Below are 23850 nucleotides of genomic sequence, written 5' to 3' on the forward strand. Positions count from 1 at the left end.
TTTTCTCATCTACGCTGCTATCATGTCCCTGGTATGTGGTTTTATCTAATTCTCAAGCCCCACCAGATTTTACGTTCTCCGGTCTAACTGGGTTTGCCGACCCATTCTATACATATCTATATGAAGTGCGACTGAATTTTCCCTCAACACTTCTATAAAGGAAAAAATAATTGACTTACCACAACGGCTGACGAAAGAGAAGTAGATCAAACCTCTTACTTGTTGCAAGTCCCAATATTTCACTGAAAAGTAGGGCTGTAACGATTTACGATATTAAACCGAAATCGCGACACTCAGATCCACGAACCTGTGTCACGGTATGAGAAGGCAGATCGCGATCGACACACCCCTTCCCAGACTTATCTTTCTCGTCCAGAATAGATCCTAGGGCTGTGACGGGGTCTTTTACATATTAGGTATGGGAATTTCAAGCAAAAATAATATTCGAAGATCGCTGGGTATCATTTGATTATTATTCAAAAATCGCACCTCTCCCCCACACGCGCGCGAGCACACACACACACACACACACACACACACACACACACACACACACACACACACACACACACACACACACACACAAGCAAACACCAGAGCAAGTGAGCAAAGCGCACGGTGTTTGCGTGTGTGTGTGTGTGTGTGTGTGTGTGTGTGTGTGTGTGTGTGTGTGTGTGTGTGTGTGTGGCACCGGCGCGCGCGTGAACTGGAGCTCACCTCATAAACGAATCGAAACTTAGAAATCTTGAAATACTTTTACTTGATTTAACGTTAATTCAAAACATAAAGAAATGGCGGCTTAGGCTAATTCGTAGGAAGTGTGCATTTCTCTATATAGGCGCGTTCACTTTGTGGCAAGCGTTATTCCTGCGCTTGAGATGCGGGTCATGCGGAATAGGCAATATATTATTTGTGGTTTACAGCACAGACAGTAAGCCTCGGTTACCTCAGAAGAATTTTTAACATGCTCGAATCATCTCCACAATGGAGTATAGTTCTGTTTGTTTTTCAAAAGTATTTTGTTACAAGAAAACAGAGTTATAGCTTTAGCTATTTATTTATTTATTTATTTATTTATTCCGCCCAACGACGGAATCCAACGGTGTGGGCTAAGGGATAATCCGTGCTTGTCTTTTCAGCGCTCCAGTGAAGTTCACTTAATTCATTAGAATTTAGTTTCAATATTATTTTAGCTCTACGCTTAAATCATAAATATTGATTATGAGTTAATTTAGATCTTTGATTATTCTGGACATCTCATATTTTCAAATATTCGTTCATTAAGGACCCGGTGTCGCTTTGAGACATCACGTCGCGAATGTGCGTTCACGATCACAATCTAGCCAGTCCTGAAATAGTCAGAGGGTGCAGTGCAACTATTTTACCCTAAGCGGCCGCTCACTGCTGACCCGTAGGTGTAATTCTTTGTAATAGCTGCGAGCGTATAACATGCTAAGTCAGGGAAAGTCAGAAATCGGAAAATCTCCTTAATGAAGGTGCCCCGTGCTCCATTCATTAGTGTCTTAGGTTTGATCTATCCTGGACAAAAATTTGCGGAAACACCAGACTGCACATTAATCTACTAGAAATAATGATTTCAGAAAAATGCAGAATAAATCAAGGTTAACACATTGATTTTTGTCAGGTAAAAATGTATCGTGCCAATTACACAAGTAAATGATTAAAAGCCATTTCCAAAATACTAAATGCATGACATCAATTACTCAAAGATAATTCTAAAAGTAAGCAATGCATTCCTGACAGAGACACACAGGAGTGTGTGAGTGTTTTCCAATGAAAAGACACTGACACAGCACTGTATGGAGGTTTTCCTGGTTACGGTTCCCAAAGACTGCTCTGTTACCTAGCCTTAAATAACCAGACCAGAACAAAAGGGTTGTACCAATTTTTTTCAGAGTTTGTTTTGGGTCAATTCCTGTACCCCAGGGGGTAGCACCTGGTCTCGGGGGAGTGGGGAGATATTTTGAAGAGACATCACCCAAAGAGGAACACAGGATTCTCCTAAGTTCTTAACCTTTCTCATATACCAATGACTGCAATGAAATTAAACCATTTTACCAATCACACTGAGACATTTACCAATCGCACTGAGACATACCAAACATAAAAAAGGAAAAACTATAGATTCACAAGATACATCATATGTGATATATAGACTTTCTTAGTGAACTTTTGGTGACTTGACTCAGGGGGAGAGGGGACGAGGGAGATGGGGTTGCAGAGATAAGGGGAAAATGTTTGGACAGGACAATGTCCTGTGCTCTGTCTTTGCTATCTTCGGTCCAGGGTGCGTTTTCTGGCTTTATTGCAGGGTGAGTTTTGTTTTACCAGGAAAATCAGTTCTTACACTAACAACCGCTCAGAATGCCTTAGCAATCTTATAGCAAACAACTTTGTGGCGGTGAGGTTTGCAGGGTCAAGCATTTTTCTTTTAATCTAGTCATGTAATTTATTTAATGTGTTGCTTTCTAAATAAGACGTTATTTATGTTAAATAGATGATGATCAGATGTCATTTTATATTAATGAAGATATCCAGATTTGTAAATGTGTTTTCAATGTTGAATTTGCATCTAGGGCCTTGTATTGCATCATCAGTATTTTTAAACTATGCAATCATTCATAAATGTAGGCCTTAGGGCAACACAAACATCATAATAATGTGTTTTTATGCCAGCTTCTGTCATCAATAAAATAAGTTACACATAGCCACTTCATGTTTGAATCCCCAGTTGTAAACAATTAAACTTTAATTGAAAAAAATTCAGATGATGATATAGTTGTGTATCTCTGCATTGCCAGGCTTGAGATGGAAGGGATAAAAATGCTGTTTCGTTCTCATTATCATTATCTCGCTCCTCCTGTCTCTTTCTGGAAATCAGATCACGCAGAATTAATCCAATTACTGTCTCTGTTAATTAGCCTGCTATTCCAAGACTGAGATATAAATTAGAGCTTTCAAATTGTTTGGTGAGATTGTTCTGAACACTAATTAAAATGCAGTGTGAATTATATGAATTGGCAGGACATAAAAGATGAGTTATTTCTTGGCGGAAAGAAAGAAGGAAGTTAGGAAAGCAGTCAGATTTAGCACAGCTACAGTACATGATTGCAAGTAGTTCAAGTCGCCCATCGAATCTGCAGCAGTCTTTCATGTAGATGAGGCTGTTATTGGTTTATTGATATTTCTGTTATATACAGAAAGGCCATGAGGAGTGTAATGGCTGATAAACGGTAATATATCTGGAAAGGATGATGAGTCGTACAAGATGTAATTATCCAAGTCAATTCATTCTGCTATTATATTTATATATTGCTGCATAAAATTGTGTTATAAAGGAAATCCATGCATTTGATTGAGTAAAAGACGTCAACAAAGACTTTCTACATGAGGTGTATTGTATGGACTAGCCACACCTGTATATATCAGTGCTTATTTGATGCAAAATCACATTTAAATTCAGTCAAATCTTAAGCTGGTGGAGCACCAATAAGAGCGAAAGTATTGCAGCGTAATTGCATCTCTCAGGGATCTGTTTGAAAATACACATATGTAGTGCATGACGCCTCACACTGCCTTGATGTTGGAGTGTCAATGAAAAATTCAAAAGGGCTTTGAGGCATATAATATCTTCTTATGATCCATACTGATGCCCTTAAATGCTTTGAAATATATCCCAACAGAAATTCTTAACAATCAGTGAATGGCAATGAAACCATTAGAGCATAATTAATTCATTTACTCTGAGAGTGAGTAAAAAAAGCACCATAAAGTCTCTTCTGTAGCTCTCAAATGTAATTCACGCTTATATACAATTATATGGGTTTGGAACAGACTGACTGTAGAAGGTCTGGACTCCATTGCAGCTTTCATTGGCCAAGGACTGCCCAGAGGCCGTCTGACTGACATGTAAAGCAACCAATCACAGTTCATTTTTACATCTAATGCTTAGGGAAATGCGTGAAAATTTAACATCAATGTCCCAACAATAACGAACCGGTGTATAAAACTCTTGTACGTATTTTAAAGAGTCTATGCCGCAAACTTTACACACTTCTCATACTTTTGAATATCCAGCGTTTAGTTGATACTGATAAGCATTCTTTATCACAGTTGTAAACACAACAGCTTTCTTCTTCCATGAGGTGGTTTGGCATCACGACATCTTTGTTACGGACCGTTAAACAACGCAACACGCATGTCTACAGGACATCCTGTAGAATTCAACCAATCAGATAACGCTTTCGAAAATCCTGAAGTGTTTCCAGTTAAGTGTGCCATATGCATCAGACGTTCAGCCAGCGGTCCGTGGGCGTTACGTCAGAGGCTGAGACTCGGTTTGGAACAACATGAGAGTAAACAATGGCATACTTCCTTAAAAGAAATAGTTCGAGACAAAATTCTAATGTTCTGTTATTTTGTTGTTCCAAACTTGAAAAATAATTTTTCAGCTGTATTTGTCCATATAATGAGTATTACATAGACATGAGGATGAGTAAATGATGACAGAATTGTAATTTTCTTAGGTGATATATCCCTGTAAGTCCTATTAATTATCTCCTCTGACATTTTTTCTCAGTCTTTGAAGAAGAGTTGATAGGTTTCGTCTTTTTGTCAGTGAAAATTTGTTTGCGTTTGCAAGAGCAAGACACAGGAAGACACTACAAAACTGTCAGCTATCACCTACCTTCAACACATCTCTCAGTGTGATGTGATGAAAGCTGTTGCATCTTGCAACTCGTGAGGCACGTTGTCTGTGGTGACCGGACGTCAGATATGTATATGGTCCTTATGGATGAACAAAGTGTTGAAGTGAAGGAGACGCTGAATGACTTTTAAAAGAGTGTGATCCGTCGATCACCCTGGCAGGGTGAATGTAGTGTCACTGACACAATTGAAGATGCCGACAAAGCCAATTGTTTAGTCTGTGACACTGAGAGATTAAATGGTTCAATGAAGATTTGTGGACTGTCAGTTAGACGGAAGGGGGGCGGCGTGCAGGAAATACCGTAGGCCGATAGTTTAGGATGAGAACAGCGTCTTGGTCTTTTCACAAAGGAACCCAGATGACTAATTAATTAGGAGATCAGAGAGCGGAGGGAATTCGTCTCGGCTTTGCACAGGTGTTTTAAATCTATTTTAGAGAAGATGGTGTCCTGCATTGCTGTGGGGGGCTTATGTCAAAGAAGGCTGAATCTGGACGGGAAAATGAGTTTTCCAGGTGAAGTGTCTTTGTGTAGATATCCAACCCCTGCTGGGACAGAAACCGACAGCTGGTTTAGGGCACACCGCGCTAGCACTTAACAAATCAGAATGGAGGAGTCTGGCCCAAGGAGAAATCAATGGGGAGGTGGAAAGGGGTAATCCAGCATTCATCTAAGATTCCTATTAGCACCAAGAAAATGGGTGGAAAATGCAAGTGGCTGACTGTGATCTGAGCTGCCTGCCTAAAAGTATAGACGCAGAACCCTGAGGAGATACAATGAAAGCCAAGATAACCCTCAGAATGCATTTAATTGGCCTGTGACATTGGGGGGGAAACTGCATCAGATTGCAGCATCAATTCATCGTTTTGGACCTGAACAGCCGTGTTGTCAGAATGCAAAAATATTCACAACTGAGAAACCAGTTGCTTTGCCGTCGCTTGAAAATTGATGTCAATTAGCAGAGCTCCGAGGAGAGTTCCGCACTGTAGCGGTGGGCCAAGAACTTTGGAATGACCTACTTGTCCCCTCATTAATTGGGTAAGAGGAGTAACCTTTCCTTTAAAGAGGAGAACCGTGACTTCTTCTGTCCCAATGGAAAGTGATCTGACCTTAATCTGTCAGATGGAAAAGAGAGCTCCGCCATTCTCTCGTGGTCTCAGTGTTCCTGTTCCAGAGACCTAGGTGTTGGGTTGAAATTGGTCAGGGCATCTCAGTTTTCTGTCTTCGATTGCTTGGTCCAATAGCTTCCAGCAATATTGGGTCTTTCATTAGATTAGATTAGATTAGATTAGATTAGATTAGATTAGATCAAATAAGATTAAATTAATCTGTACATTAGTTACATTTGTATATCTGTACATTTAGGCATAATTCAGTGACTCTTTCTGCAGGTCACAGCTATACACCAGTAGGTGTTGACAAGTGATTGTTTTAATAAGTGGATCATTGAGTCATTCAGTCAACCTGTCAATAAGTGAGTCACTGAATTAGGGATGTGTGAAACTAGTCAATTAAACGATACTGCTGCTGCAGTCGACTTTGCACATTTAACATTTACTTTATATTTTTTACAAAAGCTATGTTTAAATTACCATCAACTGGCAATATTGATGTCTACAATGTAAGGTACTTGATATTAGCTCCTTGTTTATGGTTTCTGTTTGTAGAAAACCAGCAAAGTGGACAACAAGAGCTTTTTCTGTGGACACGAGTCAATTTGACAGCGTTTGGTTGGTGTGAAAGCGGATTTCCGTACTCTACTTTGCACCAACGACCCACACCAGTCAAACAAACCAAACTTTGTCAAACTGACTCGTGTCCACAGCAAAACCCTAGTGTGAGAGCGGCCTCAGAATATCATCGGGATGTCATACAGTATATAGACATGGAAAATAAGCATGACTGAGCTCAGTCGGGAGTCGACAGACTTTTAGCACAGAATATTAGAGAGAACATTATTCTTGACACCACGATCAGACCCTCAAGCCCGAGGGCAAATCTGATGTGCGGCTGTCTTTGAACCTATGACATAAAATTCTTTGGTTATTAACATTTTTTGACTATGCAGACTTGATTTATCGCCATGGATTGACACGGGTCGGTGTGCACACGAGATAGCGTTGTGGTGGCAACCATGCACCTTTTAGACCAATCCAGTGAGGCTTTTCACCTCTCCTCCCACTTTCCGCTATCTACGCTGGTATGAATCTCAGCAATAGCAGTCCTGATGAGGAAATTATAGTGGTTAGTTAAATGTTGTACCTTTTTGTTATGTATTCAGGTTGCCATAGCAAAGTCTATTTAATCTGACTCTGGAGAAGCCGGCCCTAAATTTGGAGTGATTAGCTTCAGGCTCCACACTGGTCTTCAGAAATTATAATAACATATTGTCGTGTACATTTGTCCTTGCAGGAATCTGAAAAATGGTGATTAAAATGACAGTTTTCCTTAGGAGTTTTCCTTTACTTCCTTAAGATACTTTGCTCTTGTTAAAGAGCAAAGCTATTGTTTTTACTGCTCTTAAGAATCCCATCCATACATATATATGTTTACCACAACCCTCTAAATGTCACAGATTATTATTCATATACTGTGTGGGAGACTTAATTTGAAGCGCAAAGCATTAACCATTAGGAGGCAATTTAAATACACCACTTTGACATGGACTCTGATATGTCTGCCACCGCTGGTAATGAAACCATTCATCAGTTTAGCGCTGCATGTTTGCAGAACATGCGTGTTCATATTTCTCTGTCTTAGGCCAACACAGATGGCGGATGAGCAGCAAATGATAGCTCAACAACATCACGAGAAAAAGTTTGCATTGCATTTGTGTTTTGCTAATTCTGATTTACATTGCAAATGTGTACTTTTCCTCAACTGGTAGACAGAGATGAGTCAATGTTTATTCAACAGAGGAATTTACGGTAATTCTGTCCTGATGCATGACATGATCCACTCTGTCTTTTACACAAAAAATAAATGTTTATTTTATTTTAAAGGGATACTCCACCGTTTTTTTCATATTAAACTATGTTATTCCCTTAACTAAGACGAGTTGATACATACCTCTCTCGTCTCAGCGAAACTTTGTTAGCACTTAGCTTAGCCCAGTTCATTCAATAGGGGCCAAGCAGAGAAGCTACCAAACACCTCCACGTTTTCCCTATTTAAATACAGTTACTCGAGTAGTGTAACTCGACCTAGGACGGTGACACAAAAAAAAACGTTGCGCTTTTCTAAGCGTGTAAAATGAATAACTATATTGTATGGCGGAATTAATACCATAGCAAGTGCTTGGGAGCACTTCGACTTCGGCGCACAAGTTATGCATCAACTACACAATTACATTTTTGAATGCTTAGATACATTTATGTTGAGGTTAAATAAATTACTTTTGCATACTGATGGTGTGTAATTTGAGCGCTTTTGAGGTATAAATGAATAAAAGTAATGCAAATGTATTGAAACGTTTCTTGTTCATTGTTCCATATCCTTTCGCAGGCACCAACGGACCACGGAGATGGGCCTCCGCTTATCCCGAATGTGGGGAAAGGAGTCAATCTCCAGTGGACATCCTTGATCAAGACACCCGAGTCTCGCAGGAGTGCAGGGAGCTCACCTTGGATGGCTTTGAAACCAAGTCATCAAACAGGACTACCATGAAGAACACGGGCAAAACAGGTTCATCAACGAATTAAACTTTTAACAATCCTCATCTGCTCTCATTTCAGAAGTTTGACCATCATTGCGCTCTTAGCTTAAGGCCACTTTAATTTTTAAAATGCACTGTAAGAAACATGTAGATGTTGAAAGGTTTCCATCATGACAAACCGTTGCATCAGGTTTTAGGGAGTTTGAAAGTCGTAGCCCAAGCAAATATCAGACTTGCTGTACACAGTCTAACACCACCCTCAGTAAGTTCCTATAAGATCACCCTGGATTGTGTTATGATGCTTGTACATCTGTTGTGGATGTGGAAATCTGAGCCGCATTAATTACAACTATTTTTTGAAGACTTGAACTACCATTCAAAAGTTTGAGGTTGCTAAGAATTTTTTTTTTTTGTAAGAAGTCTCTTATGCTCACAAAGGCTGCATTTATTTGATCAAATATACAGTAAAAACAAGTTTCTGTATTAATATTAAAATTTTAAATAACTGTTTTACATTTTGATATAAAGCTGAATTTGTAGCATCAATACTCCAGTTTTCAGTGACACATGCTCCTTCAGAAATCATTGTAATATGTTGATTTGATGCTCATCTCTCATTATTATCATGGTTGTGCTGCTTAATATTTTTGTGGAAACCATGATACACTTTTTAGGATTCTTTTGTGAACAGAAAGTTAAAAAAAACAGCATTTATTTGAAATATATTTTTTGTAACAATGTAAAAGTCTTTACTGTCACTTTGCACCCTTGCTGAATAAAATATGAATTTCTTAAAAAAAAAAAAAAATTCCCCAAACTTTTGAACAGTGGTGTAACGTGGTGTATCACTAATATGACCAAAAAAATTAAAATAATAATAACTTAATTTAAATATTTATTATTTCTGAATGACATTCTGAATGTCCTAAGAATTCTTAGCGGCCATAAATATTCTTATTCAGTCCCCCACACCTTATCTACCACCATTTACATTTAGCATTTTTGTACTAGTTTGTAGGGAAATCAAATCACCCACTTTGGCCTTCAAATCTAAAACTAAACAAGGATGGCTGATGAAACGGCATACTTTTCAAATGATGCATTCTGCTGGTTTTAATTAGTAGTGATATTGAGAATGGCACACTCTAAGAGCGCTATATTTACTCTTGAGAAGGTTTTTGGGAATGCTCGCCAAGACCATCAACTCGTTGTGGCATAATTACCATAGACCTACTGTTTACAGAGCACAGCATTAGATCCTTTAAAACCCCAGCATCACGGGATTGAAATCGTGTTTGGAGGGTTGGGGGTGTGGGGTGGGGTCCCCGTCGGTTGAAAACAGGTTTATTGGGATCACCCTCGGATGAAATCCCCCTAGGGCTGGGGGCCCCTAGAACCTTCACCACTTTTCGCCCCGCTGGCAACGGCCTTGCGAGCATCTCCTGGGTACCACGAGTCTTTAGCCCAGTGTGTGCATACAGCGACGTTTGTGTATTCACCAAAATATCCTATCTCTCCACAAACATTCATCATATCCCACTGAATCAGTTTGTTTACTCACATCCCAACACTTCAGTTTACTTAAGAATTAAACGCAGATCTCCGCACGAGAGCTTCTGTGACGTGAGATGTCTTCACGTAGTTCCTTGCCGTTCATCCAAGTTTCTTTTGATCACGCTTCTCGTTCTAATGGAGTATGAGAGCTGCAAAACCTTTCGTCCAGTTTAACATGGTATGATGTGAAAGTAGCCATTTAAAGTGAAAAATTTGTAATGTTTTTGGAATTATAATTTGAAATTGTAATTTTTGCTTTCTCCTATCGAAGTTTATAATGCAGATACGATATATTGTTATATTGTATATAAGATATATTGTAAGGTGATTCTAAGTTTAGTATTCAATAAATTTACTGTCACGTGAATGTTTAGTAACACTTTAGATTAGGGAACACATTCACTGTTAACTCTGGGTTTTCCTTCTATAAACTTCTACTTACTGCTTATTGGTAGTAAGGTAGTTGATGTAGTGGTTATATTTAGGTATTGGTTAGGGTTATGGGATCTAGAATATGGTCATGCAGAAAAAGGCATTAATATATGCTTTATAAGTACTACTACAACGGCCAACATGCTAGTAATGTGCATGCTAAAAAGCAACTATAGTTAACAGTGAATATGTATTCCCTAATCTACAGTGAAACCGAATGTTTTTATGATCTATAAAATAAAAATTGTTAAATAATGTTTTGATTTATTAACAAATAGGTTCAATAATGCATAGGGTTTATTTGCTGCAGACAGTGCTCCTATTTGATTCCATCAATTTACTGTCTCTACTTACAGTTGAATGGATTCAAATGTCCAGAATGTCACAGAGTTTGACCAAGTTTATTAATTGGCATTGGAAAACCAAGTGTATGAAGTAGTTATCCTGTTTCTGCAGAGTCTACCCAGCAGAAGCAATGGAAGATATTTCAATTTGTTTACCAATCCAGGCTTTAAAGAGTCAAGAGGTCGACTCTTAATGCGGTATAATGTGACGGTCTGTGCCAGGAGAGCCTATGGAGCTCATTTTGATGTGTCCACTCTGGCCTGCAAAGTGCACACTCAGTTTATTTTGCATCATTATTTGTTTTAAAGGTCCTTTGTCAACATAAAAAAAGACGAAATTCCCCTAGAGCATTTTTACAGTCTGAAGAAAAGCAGGGTATTAAAATGTGTATATATATCTGAATGCATTATTTGTTGTTGAATTACACAGCTTAAAAAGCTGTATATACTTGGCAGCCTTAGTTTTACATACTATGGCTCATTGAATTTGAAGTAAATATTTATTTTAAGAGTATTTATCTCCCTCATCTTGTCTTGTTTTCTTCATCACAGTGTCTATAGTTCTGAGGAATCATTATTTTGTGAGTGGGGCCGGCCTACCTGGACGCTTCAAAGCGGAGAAGGTGGAGTTTCACTGGGGCAGCACCAATGGGTCGGCTGGTTCTGAACACAGTATCAATGGAAAGAAGTTTCCAGTAGAGGTGAGTAAGTCACATTATGGGCCCTATCTTACACCCCGCGCAATGCAGCACGCAAGTGTTTTTAGCTAGTTTCAGTCAGACGCAGTTATCATTATTTTCACGTCCTGCGCCACGTTGTTTAAATAGCAAATGCATTTACGCCCATTTGTGCGCCCATGGCTGGTCTGAAAACGAGGTGTGTTCAGAAGCATTGTTGGTGCATTGCTATTTTGAGGCAACAGAAATAGGCCGCAATTATAATTTTTTTGTTATGTTAAGAGCGCGTTAGTAATGTGCGCCCATTGGCGGGTCCACAGCGCGCGTGCACTCTGCTTATTAAACACACAGGGACGCACAGCAGCACACAAACATACCAAATATTTAAAATAAAAGGATTACAATGTAAAAGATCCGTGAAAAGAGCAGATCCGTTTGTGCTCTGAAGACGCTTTCTGGAGACGCTCCAGAAGCGTCTTTCCACTATCAAATTCCGTCATGTATATAGCGAATCCGCCATGGCGCGAGAGCAACTGGCATTTAAAGGGAATGGGAGATGAGACTCTGGTTGGTTTAACGCACGTAAATCCCAAAACACACCCATTATTCATTAAGAGAATAGGGACAACCCTTTTAGACAATGCGTCTGGCGCACTGACCATTTTTCCCGTCGTTAAACTAGCAAAAGTGGATTCGGACACACCCTAAGTGAACTTGCATCCTGTTACATTTACATTTTAAGTTACATTTAATGTCTATAGTAATAGTTTAAAACAATTCAACAAGAAAATCCCACATTTCTGCCACAATCCAATGGTTTCAGTTAGTGCTACTACAGTAAATCCATGGTAAGGAAAAAGCCTTCTAACTGTATCGTTGTGTCACAATGTGTCTCCATTTTTCTGCGTAAGTGTTGTTGAGAATGTCAGCACCGCTTCGTCTGGCTTTAAACTTTAAAGCACAAGACATTTGATTTGTTGTTTGTACGGGGAAAACTTATGTTGCGGTGTGTTTTGAGGCTAGCTGATAAATGTTCAGGGTGACGCGCAGTTCAAACGAGCAGCTCGGTTTCTTTTCTTTTTTTGTGTGTGTTTGCCGTTTAATGTTTCTCACACCAGCTTTGGCAGTCTGCAATATACATGCTCAGCATTATTTAATGCATAAACATTATTTCAAACACTTATCAAACTTGTTGTAATTATATCAAGAAAAATTGTATTGCGTTCAATTATCGTTATTGTTTCCTCACCCAGCTCTACAAACTACAATTGTACTCAAAAAAACAAACAATCATTCCCACTTCCACTTCCATCTGAAAGAATCCAGATTTCGGATTCTTTCAGTTTGTTCTGTAGTATAATCAATACATCTAACGAAACCTGAGCAAAAGCTCAAATCTCTCATAGTCAAAGAAAAATGTTCACCAAAAGGTCTTAAAGAATCCATTGTTTCTTTACAAAACACATTCCTTGTGAATAGTCCTTAAACCACTCACTTTCACATTTAAAAAATCTTTTTAGGAATGGATTTTTAGATGAGCAGGATACCTTTACTTAATGTGTTTCTTTAAAAAAGTTCAAGGATTCCACCTTGATTTGAGTAGGTTGAAAGTGGTGCAAAAATCTGCACTAATTGAAGAGCCTCTCAATGAAACTGGGATCGATGTGTTTTATTGACTTAATGGTGCGACCGCTGCATTTCACAAAAGAGCAAGGATATTCTGCTTCCTTTTCACCTCATCTTTAACATTTGAGTTTTGTGGCCGGTTGCATAAACTGCTTAGACTTGTCTAAATTTTTTGCTCTTTTTACTGCTCCTAACTTTTTAAAGTCAGTTACATAAAGTGGTAGATTGGTCTAATTGGAATTATAAAAGTAAGACTGATTACCTCTTGGTTAACTACTAGTACCCAAACTAGTTCTGAAGACAAAGTCCTAGCAAAGTTTATGCAACTGGCCCCTGCCTGGTTTTCTTCACCAGTTGATCTTGGTGTGTAAATGGACCGAATGTTTCTATTCATTATTATTTATTATTATTATAAGACATAATATGAATATATACATTGGTGGTTAAAAGTTTAGAATAATTAGTGGGGTTTTTATGTTTTTGAAAAAAGTCTGGCTGCATTTATTTGATGAATTATACAGTAAAAACAGTAACATTGTGAAATATTATTACAATTTAAAATAAATAAATACAATGTATTCCTGTGATGGCAAAGCTGAATTTTCAGCATCATTACTCCAGTCTTTAGTGTCACATGATTTTTCAGAAGTCATTCTAATGCTGATTAGCTGCTCCAGAAACATTTCTTGAAAACAGTTGTGCTATATCATATTTTTGTGGCATCCGTGATACACTAACCATTTAAAAGTTTGGGGTAAGTAATGTCTTTAAAAAAATAAATTAATACTTTTATTCAACAAGGAGACATTAAATGGATTCAAGTGACATTTATAATGTTTTAAAAAAAATTGTCATTGGCCTGGCAGATATTATTTTGCACAAGATTTGTATTAGGTCTTGATTGTAAACCTTGTCCATTTGGCCTTAAACACTGCATGCACATTGAAGTTCATTCACATTGAAGAAAAAGCAACACTTTTCTTTTTTTCTTTCTTTCTTTTTTTGAGATTTCAGTGAAAATGGTGCATGTCTATGACTGGACGCACCACTGCATTCAAGTTTAATATCATTATGCAATCACACATTATACACTGGAACATGTTAAGTCGAGTGTATGCTGTTTGCTGGCCTTTTTTCCCCCCGCACGTGGTTTCTGTCCCATTTTGATTCATTAACTAAACGTGTTTGTGCTGTGCTTTACTCTCGGTCACCATAAACTCTGTATTGGCTCTTGGAAGAAGCTAATTGGCTAATGAGGTTTAGTGATTAATGAGTAATATATTTCCCCCTGTGAAGACACAATAAATGGACACCATTAAAGTCTGTGATTTAAAAGAGGCCTGAAGGAGACTGATTGGTTTTCATTAAAGACTTTAACTTTGTTCTTTCTTCTCTTTATTAGCGAATTAATTCATTGTCCCCCCTTTCTGACATTGTCTGGCCTTAATTACTTTGTTTGGGGGTTCGTTTTCTGTTGCCTTACTTTTGCCTGCAATTCTTTCGACATGTCTGTTGCTTCGCCAAGGACATGCCTTTCTCCATTTCAGAAATAGCCCTTTATTTTATTTCTTTTTTTTTTCAATGTTCGAACAAGGAAAGAATGTGTTCAAAGTAGAAACAAATACTAAATGTTGAGCCAAACTCTACTGGCTTTTATCCAAGATCTAGTAGTATTTCTTATCTATCATTACAGTGTCTACACAACAACAATTTAGAGGATGGGATGCGAAATCATTTGTATTCATCAGTCTAAGTTTGTTCGAAATTAGCTGGCACAGAGGTCAGACGACCTGGGCTGGATCCACCTCTCTGGCAGCACTTTCTCATTAGACGTATCGACTTCCCTCCATAAATACCATTTTTACACAGAAATACAATTGATGTGTATCTGTACGCCGCTGGATAGCCGCTAAGCATTATCTAGCGATTTAAAACCCAAACACACTGAAGCCAGAGACTGGAGATGCATCCAATTATCTCTCGACTTCTTCTGCTGACCTCTGGGTCACAGTGAATTAAACTACGACAGCAATAGTGTTCATTTTATTTTTGTTGGCCTTTTTGCCACTTTTATTAGTGTTGCTTGCCAAAGCAAGCATCACCATTAGTATTTGAATGAACTCTTAACCCTAAGAATTAAACTTTAGCACACACCGTTTTCATTACAGATGTTTACCCTGTAAAGCCTGAAATGTGAAATAATAGTCAGAAAAGTTAATTGAACCTTTAGACAAAATATTAAATATATATACTGTATATAGGCCCAAAGTGAGAAAAAAAAAGCAATTTGGTTCAGATGTTGTTAAGAGAAATAATTCATATAAATATAATTTCTCACTGTATATCTCCCAAAATATTCTCAAGATTATATTTACATGCTTCATCAAAGCTCTGTAGTTTTAATTGTGGGGGCCCAAAATGTATAATGCAATGCAATACAATGATGATTGACAGATGTACAAATAAATGTTCCTCAAAAGCCTGATGTATCATATTTAATACTCACATTTTAAAATGATTTTTCACAAAAAATTATGTATGAATACTTAAGTAAAGTTGCTTCAGTCCAGAAAGTGTTCATCTTGAATTATCACTAACAATATAAAAGGTATTCATAAGTTTATAAAAATCTTTCAACTTTTACTTGCTAAAAAAAGAATTGTCAATCAAAGGACAGAAGGCTCGTAGAAGATTACATCAGGTGTTTTATTAAAGTTTTGATCATGTTGATAATTTAGAGGCCTTAGAAATTGTTTCAAATATGATACAGTAGGCTTTGTAGGGATAATCATATCTCAAATCGTGCAGCTTTTTATAAAGGAATGTGCTTTTTAAGTGATCAGACTTTTCTCTGATCTCGCGGATGATAAAACGAGTGAAAAAAATCCTATAGGGACCAGAGTGCGCGTATGCAACCACATAGCATGTGTTAAAAAAAAAACTAGAATGTTTTAGTAACCACATAACAACGTTATAGCATCTTTTACAGGGCCAATACTAAACCTGTAACCTGTTCTTAATGTAGTTTGGGTCATATTTTTTTACCATGACTATTTTACCATAGGTAATTTGGCTAGTTTCTAAGAGGTGAAGATTGACTGGACACAACGCCTATTTTCCTATCCTAAATGTACGATTATATGGCTAGCTGCGTTTTGTTATTTGCATGTAGTTTTCTCCTCTCCCGTCCGCAACCTTATCAAAAGAGACTGCCGCCCCATTAGTTAAAAAGCTTGCTATTTTTCTTACATGCACCATTAAATGACCAGGGAAATGTGCTAAAGCAAAGTCTACAATATAAAATGTAGAAAGGACAACATCGACAGGCAAATAGAGAGGCTGCCAGGAAATAAGCTCAATTGGAACGTGATTGTCATAGCGAGGCTTAATCTTATTCCCTGCATTTCAACGATCTCTTTCACGATTGCTCAGCTGCTGCTAGCTTTGACACGCCATTCATCCCGCTTCCCTTTCTCTCCCTCTCTCTCTTTGTACGGTCGTCCCTGTTTTTTCTGTAATAGTAGATTTAGCATTTATTTGACACGCGACACTTTGTGCGTTTGTTCAGAGACAATGTTTAAGGCAACAAAGACATGTTGTTTATTGCGGCGCGCTGAGGGGATTTGGTTCTGAGGTTCGCTTTCTTCCTAAATCCGTCCTCCGAGAGAGAGAGCGTATAATCCTTAGTTGTCTCCGATGTCAAAATGTGGAGTGATGAGAGAAGTAGGATATGACAGATATTCCATTATTGTGTGTGTGTGTGTGTGTGTGAAGATGATGAGAGGAATATCAATTCGTGAGGATTTGACAGCGTACTGTACCAATTTTGATACCACAATGCATTGTGTTTACTAAACTGGAAAGTCAAAGCAGAACATTAGTATGAGCCGTTTCATACCTTGTCAAATAAGAATGCTGTTATAAAACCCTGTTCTATTCTTTTTGCCTCATAGATGCAGATTTATTTCTACAATTCAGATGACTTTGACAGTCTGAGCGCTGCGATAAAGGAGAGACGAATCATCGCCGCCATGGCTGTCTTCTTTCAGGTGAAGATCCTCTTTGATTTTTTTTTTGCAATTTTCGAATGTTTACCAGCCTGTAAAATGGAGCTTTATAGCTCATGATACCTTCTCAAAGAAAGAGAGAAAGAGACTAAAATTGGTTTGGGCCCATGTAGCCTCGGGGCCTATTTTCACCGTCAGCAACAGGTAGAAGAAAGCACAGACATTCTCTGCTGCCCTCTAGCCATCTTTCTCTCTTTTCTCACAGTAAAGTCTAGCCTCATAATAGAATAAACTTGCTCCTTGCTTTAGTTTCTAAAAGAGTAATGACAGTCTAAGGGGCAAGGCATTGCAATAGGATATACATCAAATAAGTAGGACTAAACTTCTTCAGAAGTGTAGCTGTGAGACTAGCACAAAAGTGGCCTACAAACCTTGTCTTTACAAAGGTGCATGCAGTCTTTCATCCATTATGTCAGCACTGTCTGTACTTTCTTCTGCACTGGAAGCTCCTGTCACCAAGACAAATTCCTTGTGTGTGTTAACATACTGTACTTTGCAATAAAGCTCTTTCTAATTCTCATAAACCATTATATGACAACCAAGAGGTCAATATTTGGCTGGTTAGCATGGCTTCTTCTAGTTAGCCATGTATTCTGATGAGAAGTATTAGTCTCCATGTGGTGAAAATCAAGCTTTTCATTTAGTTTATATGTCTATGTGGTGTTTTTAATATGGTTTAAGACTAACCATGTGCAAATTCAACACCCAAGTCAACACCACGTCAACGTGTGATCGTAAATTAGAGGATTTCTCAGCTGGTGTGAGTGAGTGGAGGCGGGGCTAATTTGCATATTCATAGAACCGCATATACTAAATGAGGCAAGGGTGTAGAGTTACATTCAAGCAATTTAAAGGCTTGTTTAAATCAAGAAAAAAACATTCAAAGAAAAAAAACATTTAAATTTGTAATTTTGATAATCAAAGATAAGTTTTAAGGGATACAATTATTGCCTACAGGGGGACTTAAATTTTTGTATTTATGAGTATATTAGTGAAATTATTGTGGTTTATTCTGCAGATTTTCCAGAAAAATCTGCAAACTTTGTGTTTTCTGCACTGATTCCATCTGGACCTGCATAATGAGACATATATCCATCTAGAAAAGTCAGATTACTAAAAGGATGATTAAGACAACTTTACAGCTCAAATAACACATGTTGTTTATAAGATTTTGGGGTTTGTAAGATTCGCTTTTTAATGGAAACCGTGATAAAAAAAGTTCATGTTAATTTGATAAATTGAAAGTAGAAAATAACAGCATTTATTTGAAATAGAAATATTTTGTAACATTATAAATGTCTTTACTGTCGCGTTTGATCAATTTAATGCAAATAAAAAAATATTAATTTCTGTCAAAGCAAAGTCTTACTAACTTTTGAACGGTAGTGTAGAAGAATTAAGTGCTTTAATACAAATACAAGCTTAAAATTAGTTTGTTTGTTTTTACAAACTGAGGGACGAGTTGAAGGAAGTGACATCACAGAGCAAAAACACATACAATAGAGCTCTTACCAGCACCGTGTCTCCTATATTGGTTTATTTTTACTTTTCCTTCTCTTTCAACTGTGACGAATGTTCTTATCAAGGGTGAAAATGGCACAAATTTCACGGTTTTCCTAATGAGTCAAGCCAGAAAAAAAAGATTTGTGGTGCCATAGCCTTAGTATTAAGGGATGTCATATGAATATATAGAGAAAAACAGGCTTAGCAGGTCAACGTGAGGATCCGTGAAAATAACATAAGCTTTTTTGCCACGCAGCGCCGCATTCATTCCCCCTTCATTCACTAACATGCTTCGCACACTCTCATACAGTGCGTTTTCACACACCTTAACTAATGTGACAGACCTATTCTTCACGCTGAAAGTAGAACGCAGGTGTGTCCTATGTTTATCCACTGCCAAACGGTGAAAGAATAACCTACGTCGACGGACTTAAACATCTTCGCCCACATGTGACAGCGTTATGGCTTACCGCTATTAGTGCTTAGACGAATGGTGTCATATGGAGTGTGACATGTCCGTTCCTGGGGGTTTTATATAGTTAATCGATGTGGAGCTCCCGTATTGGTGGTTCCCCTGGGCTCTTTTATTCCCACCTAGTTCAACCAAATGAATCCTCAGAGAGCACAAGTGAGTATATTTCATCTCTGACCTGAATGAGCTTCTCCATCAACCTGAATAAAAGGTGCTTATGTCAGCATGCTCTAGTTTTTAATGTTGCATAAGCAGCGAACACAGGAAACTTGTGTTCGATAATAGTAGGATTTAAACGCACCCCGTCTTTTTTTGTGTTTCTTGAACGTAGAGAGGGAAACGAAATAATTGCTAATTTCATGTTGCGTTTGTCTGTGTTTCTCATAGGTGTCGAAGAAAGACAACATTGCAGCTGAGCCCATCATCTCTGGTCTTAAACGAGTGGTCCATCACGGTAAATGTAACCATATGAACAGCTTGCAGAGTGTACACCTATAATTAAAAATAAAATGATAAAAATTGAGCACTTTAGCTTCAGCGAAAAACATGTTGTGCTGTATATACAGTTCTTGTGTTGGTTGTATGGCTCTTTGGAGATTAAAAATTGTCATATTGTTGCATTATAGCTTCTTCAGAACAACATATTAGTTCTAATAGAGGAAATGTGAATTTGTTTAGGTTATTTGAAGCACTATAGACAGTTTTGTAAAATAAACATGAATTTCAAAAGGTTCTCTTGGTGTTCATATCATGAGAAGTTTTGAATTATCTCTTCAGGATCAAGGATACAGTTCAAGAGAAGTGTTCTATGAAAACACTTACGTTCAAAAGTTTGGGGTCGGTTTGTAAAAAGAAGTGTCTTATGCTCATTTATTTGCTCAAAAATACAGTAAAACAGTAATATTGGGAAATGTTATTACAATTTTAAATGGCTGTTGTCTATTTTAAAATTGTATTTATTCCTGTGATGGCAAAGCTGAATTTTCAGCATCATTACCCTTGTCTTCGGTGTCTTTACTAAATAAAAGTATGACATTTTTTTAAACAAAATCTTACTGACCACAAACTTTTGAATGGTAGTGTACCTGAAAATACTTTAAAAACTCCCTCCCAGGTCCTATAAGTTTAACACCTATTCACATCTGTTGTTCAGAAACTTGGCCCACCCAGTTACGATGGAAATAAAAAGAAAGCTGAACAGACGTTATTATTTCTAAATACCAGAAGAATTAACAATAAGATAATAAAATATCCACTACAACTTGTGCGTACATGCCGCATCATCTTTTTAACTCATAGTACTTCAGTTTAGGTTTCATGAGATCTCGTTCAGTCTTTGACCGAGTATTCTGTGTATTTTATTAAACAGAGAAGGAAACAAACCTCGGTTCGTTCATACTGAAGGATCTATTGCCATCATCCTTGGGAAGTTATTACCGCTACACTGGCTCGCTCACGACACCTCCCTGCAGTAAAGTCGTGGAGTGGATCATCTTCAGTCGGCCCGTTCACCTGTCCTACCACCAGGTTGGCGAACACACACACACACACACACACACACACACACACACACAATCATGCATACATGCACATCACATTCATTTGATCATGTATCACATCCAGCTGTGTGCACTATGCTTGAAATTGGCTCGTGCTTTTTCTCCTGTATCATATTTGTACCATCTGCAAGCATGCACACAAACACGAATAGACAATATTACACTAGCAATGTGTCTCATCTGCTGTGAGTTCAAATGTTTCTGGAAATGAGACGGTGCAGAAGATTTACTAAACAAATGTATGCATTCATCTATGTATATATGTGTTGTAGATATAAAGCACATTCCACTGTACAAATGGAAATCTTGATTTTTCCATTTAAAAAAATTTGATTTCTATTCTATTTCTATTCTAGGGATGCAAAGTATATCTGTGGCCATATAATATCTACATTTTCCAATATTAGTGTTATTTGTTTGTTTGTAATAATAATAAATAGTAATATTATGAGTCATAATAATAATTATGTATAATTAATAATTAATAATAATTATAATATTATTATTTATTTATTTTAAAATGTACTTTGTTGAATGATAATATGCCTGACAAAATACTCTTAAAGGTGCAGCAAGCAATTTCTGAGAAATATATCTGTTGATATTTAAAATCAGCCCAAACAGACACGCACCTCCCTTCATAACTCCGCCCACAAAATGCACGCGCAAGCAATACGATAGTTGATGTCTCTGTATCATAGCTGTAGCAAAACAAAATAATGCTTCGACTAAAAATAAAGTGAAGATGACTAACGAACTACAAGGAAGAACAGGCCTTCCTGCTTATGTCTCTCCAACGCTGGAAAGCTAATATAAACGTGGGTCCTAAAGCTCTTGCCTGATTATAACCCTTTTTTCCAGAGATATTCCTCTGACCTTTTCTCTTTTGTAATGTCTCTCAGCTATCTCTCTTTCTACAGTCTGTCTTTAAAGCTACACTGTGTAGGAATTACTCCCATCTAGCGGTGAAATTGTACATGACTACCATCTGAATATTACTTTCTAGCCCCTCCCATTCCGAGGGCGTTTTAACTCCTACGGTGGCCATAATATATTCAAATCTGCCGGCAGTCGCGAGTAATCTCCCCCTCGCATTCGTCACGGTGCCACTGAGTGTAAAAACGCGAAAGGCGAAGCTTGAATTTCCAGGTATGTCCCTCTTTGGCTAATGTATTGTCAAGATGGAGGCGCAACATGGCTTCCGTCCATTCGAGCAGCTCACCCGTATGTATTATAAATGGCAGATTCTAAGCTTACGAGAATACTTGATTAGTTGGTTGAAGTAAATATACATTAATGAGCACATATTATTTTTAAAGAACAAAGTGGTTTTTGCTAAGAATCAACTTAAAAAATTACACAGTGTAGCCTTAAATCTCCCTCTTGCTCACTCTCTCTCCTCCCCCATCATGAGTGGATACTACTGCTGATTGGCTACAAGTGTGTTGTGGTGCTCGGTCTAATCCATTTTAAACAGCGTTTCTCAGAAATTGCTTACTGCACTTTTAAATACATCTAGGCCCTAGCAAGCCCCCAAAACACTTAGCTACGCTCTAAAAAAATTTGTAAAAGTGTATAAAGATTTATAGATTTTTATATTGATGAATGACTGATTGGTTCACTCCCAATACTTGCTCTGGTTATGCACACAGCTTTTAATGCCAACATGGGTTAAATTATCCGTTTTTGCTTCCTGCTTTATTCAGCATCACACAGAGTAAAGCCACTATACACAGCATGCACTTATCTATCTCCTTTCTACACCTTCTTGGCTAAAATAAATTGACTTGCTAGAAATGATTAAATGAAATGGAAAAATCACATTTGAACTTTTGTATATTTTTTTTCTTTCTCTTTCTGCCTTTCTCTTGCTGTAGCTAGAGGCGTTCTACTCCATCTTCACCACAGAGCAGCAGGATCATGTGAAGTCCGTGGATTACCTGAGGAATAACCATCGACCCACTCAAGATCTCGACAGGCGTCAAATCTTCAAATCAGCTCTGATGGATGCTTGGATGCCCGACGTTATGACAGACAGCATGGCCAGCGCTGCAGACACAGAATCCTCACGAGGTATAATGCCTTTCTTCACAAAATCGGCCTGACCAATCAAGGAGGAAGACGCTTTTATTTAAATTTTTTCTATGTTAATTCTAACCATTATATGGTAAGAGAATCCTATCATTAGGAAATAGTGAATTCGGTTAATTTACAACAATGTCCATGATCATTCCAGCAAAGTCTTCATGAATGGAACATCAGTACATTTCCAACTGGGACTGTGATTATTTCTCTTATCCAAAACTAGAGTTCAGTTTTTTTCTTCATAGATGTCATGTTTGGGTTTCTTCTCATTCATCTCACGCATAAAGTGCGAAGCTAGTTGTTTTTAGGATATCCATTGCTCTTGAGACAGACTGAATAAATAGGATTTATTAATGCAGTGACTACAGCAGTGCAGCGCTCTGAGCCAAGCCCAGTAACTGGGGGACGGTGTACTGTGTGCGTTAATGATAGCGTTGTTTTCCTCTCCGGCTGAGGGAATTGATTGCTATTGGTTGTGATGAAGTCTGGAGTGATGCAACACAGCCGAAAGGCAGAATAATCATCATTAATATTCCCTCTAAAAATAAACCCGTACAAATGAACACTGTGTGGCCAAATAGCAAATCTGGTGTTTTCGAAGCAAGCACTTTTGAAAACCCTTTGCAATAATACATCTTTTTATCATAGTTGTTGTTTTTTTCAAATGCTTTCCTTTGTGGCACTTTCCTTACACACTTTCCTTACTACACTTTCCTTATGTATATATATAGTGCCTTCCACTAATATTGGCACCTTTGGTAATTATGAGCAAAGTTGGCTGTGAAAATAATTCTGCGTTGTCTATCCTTTTTTATATTAAAAAAAATTATATATATATATATATATATATATATATATATGCTTACATGTATGTATATAAAAGGTTTGAATTTTGTGAATTTTTTCAATTAATATGTATATATATATATATATATATATATATATATATATATATATATATATATAGACAGTGCATTATGGGTATTCTCTAGTCATTGAGCATACATCGGTTGTACACTCGTTATTGCTGTGCATTTTGGGATTGAATGAGTGCACACAATATCGTCAACTATGGTTTCAGACACCACTACAAATGGCTGTCCCCTCAAAGAGTGCCCTATTTAAGGGTATAGGGGATGATTTCGACAC

At 37.6% G+C, this 23850-nt stretch overlaps 1 protein-coding gene across 2 annotated transcripts in view; it reads left to right on the forward strand.

Moving 5' to 3' along the window:
• Positions 1-23850, forward strand: part of ca16b (carbonic anhydrase XVI b) — a 122908-nt gene that overhangs the window by 74190 nt on the left and 24868 nt on the right. For both annotated transcript variants that reach the window (XM_079628378.1, XM_079628377.1), the window contains 6 exons: positions 8232-8411; positions 11265-11413; positions 16969-17064; positions 19445-19511; positions 20427-20584; positions 22494-22689. In XM_079628378.1, coding sequence (XP_079484504.1) covers positions 8390-8411; positions 11265-11413; positions 16969-17064; positions 19445-19511; positions 20427-20584; positions 22494-22689 — 688 coding nt within the window. In that variant the 5' untranslated portion in view covers positions 8232-8389. The remainder of the gene's footprint in view (positions 1-8231; positions 8412-11264; positions 11414-16968; positions 17065-19444; positions 19512-20426; positions 20585-22493; positions 22690-23850) is intronic.

This window comes from Phoxinus phoxinus, assembly GCF_949152265.1.
Source record: "Phoxinus phoxinus genome assembly, chromosome: 11".
Lineage (NCBI taxonomy): Eukaryota > Metazoa > Chordata > Actinopteri > Cypriniformes > Leuciscidae > Phoxinus > Phoxinus phoxinus.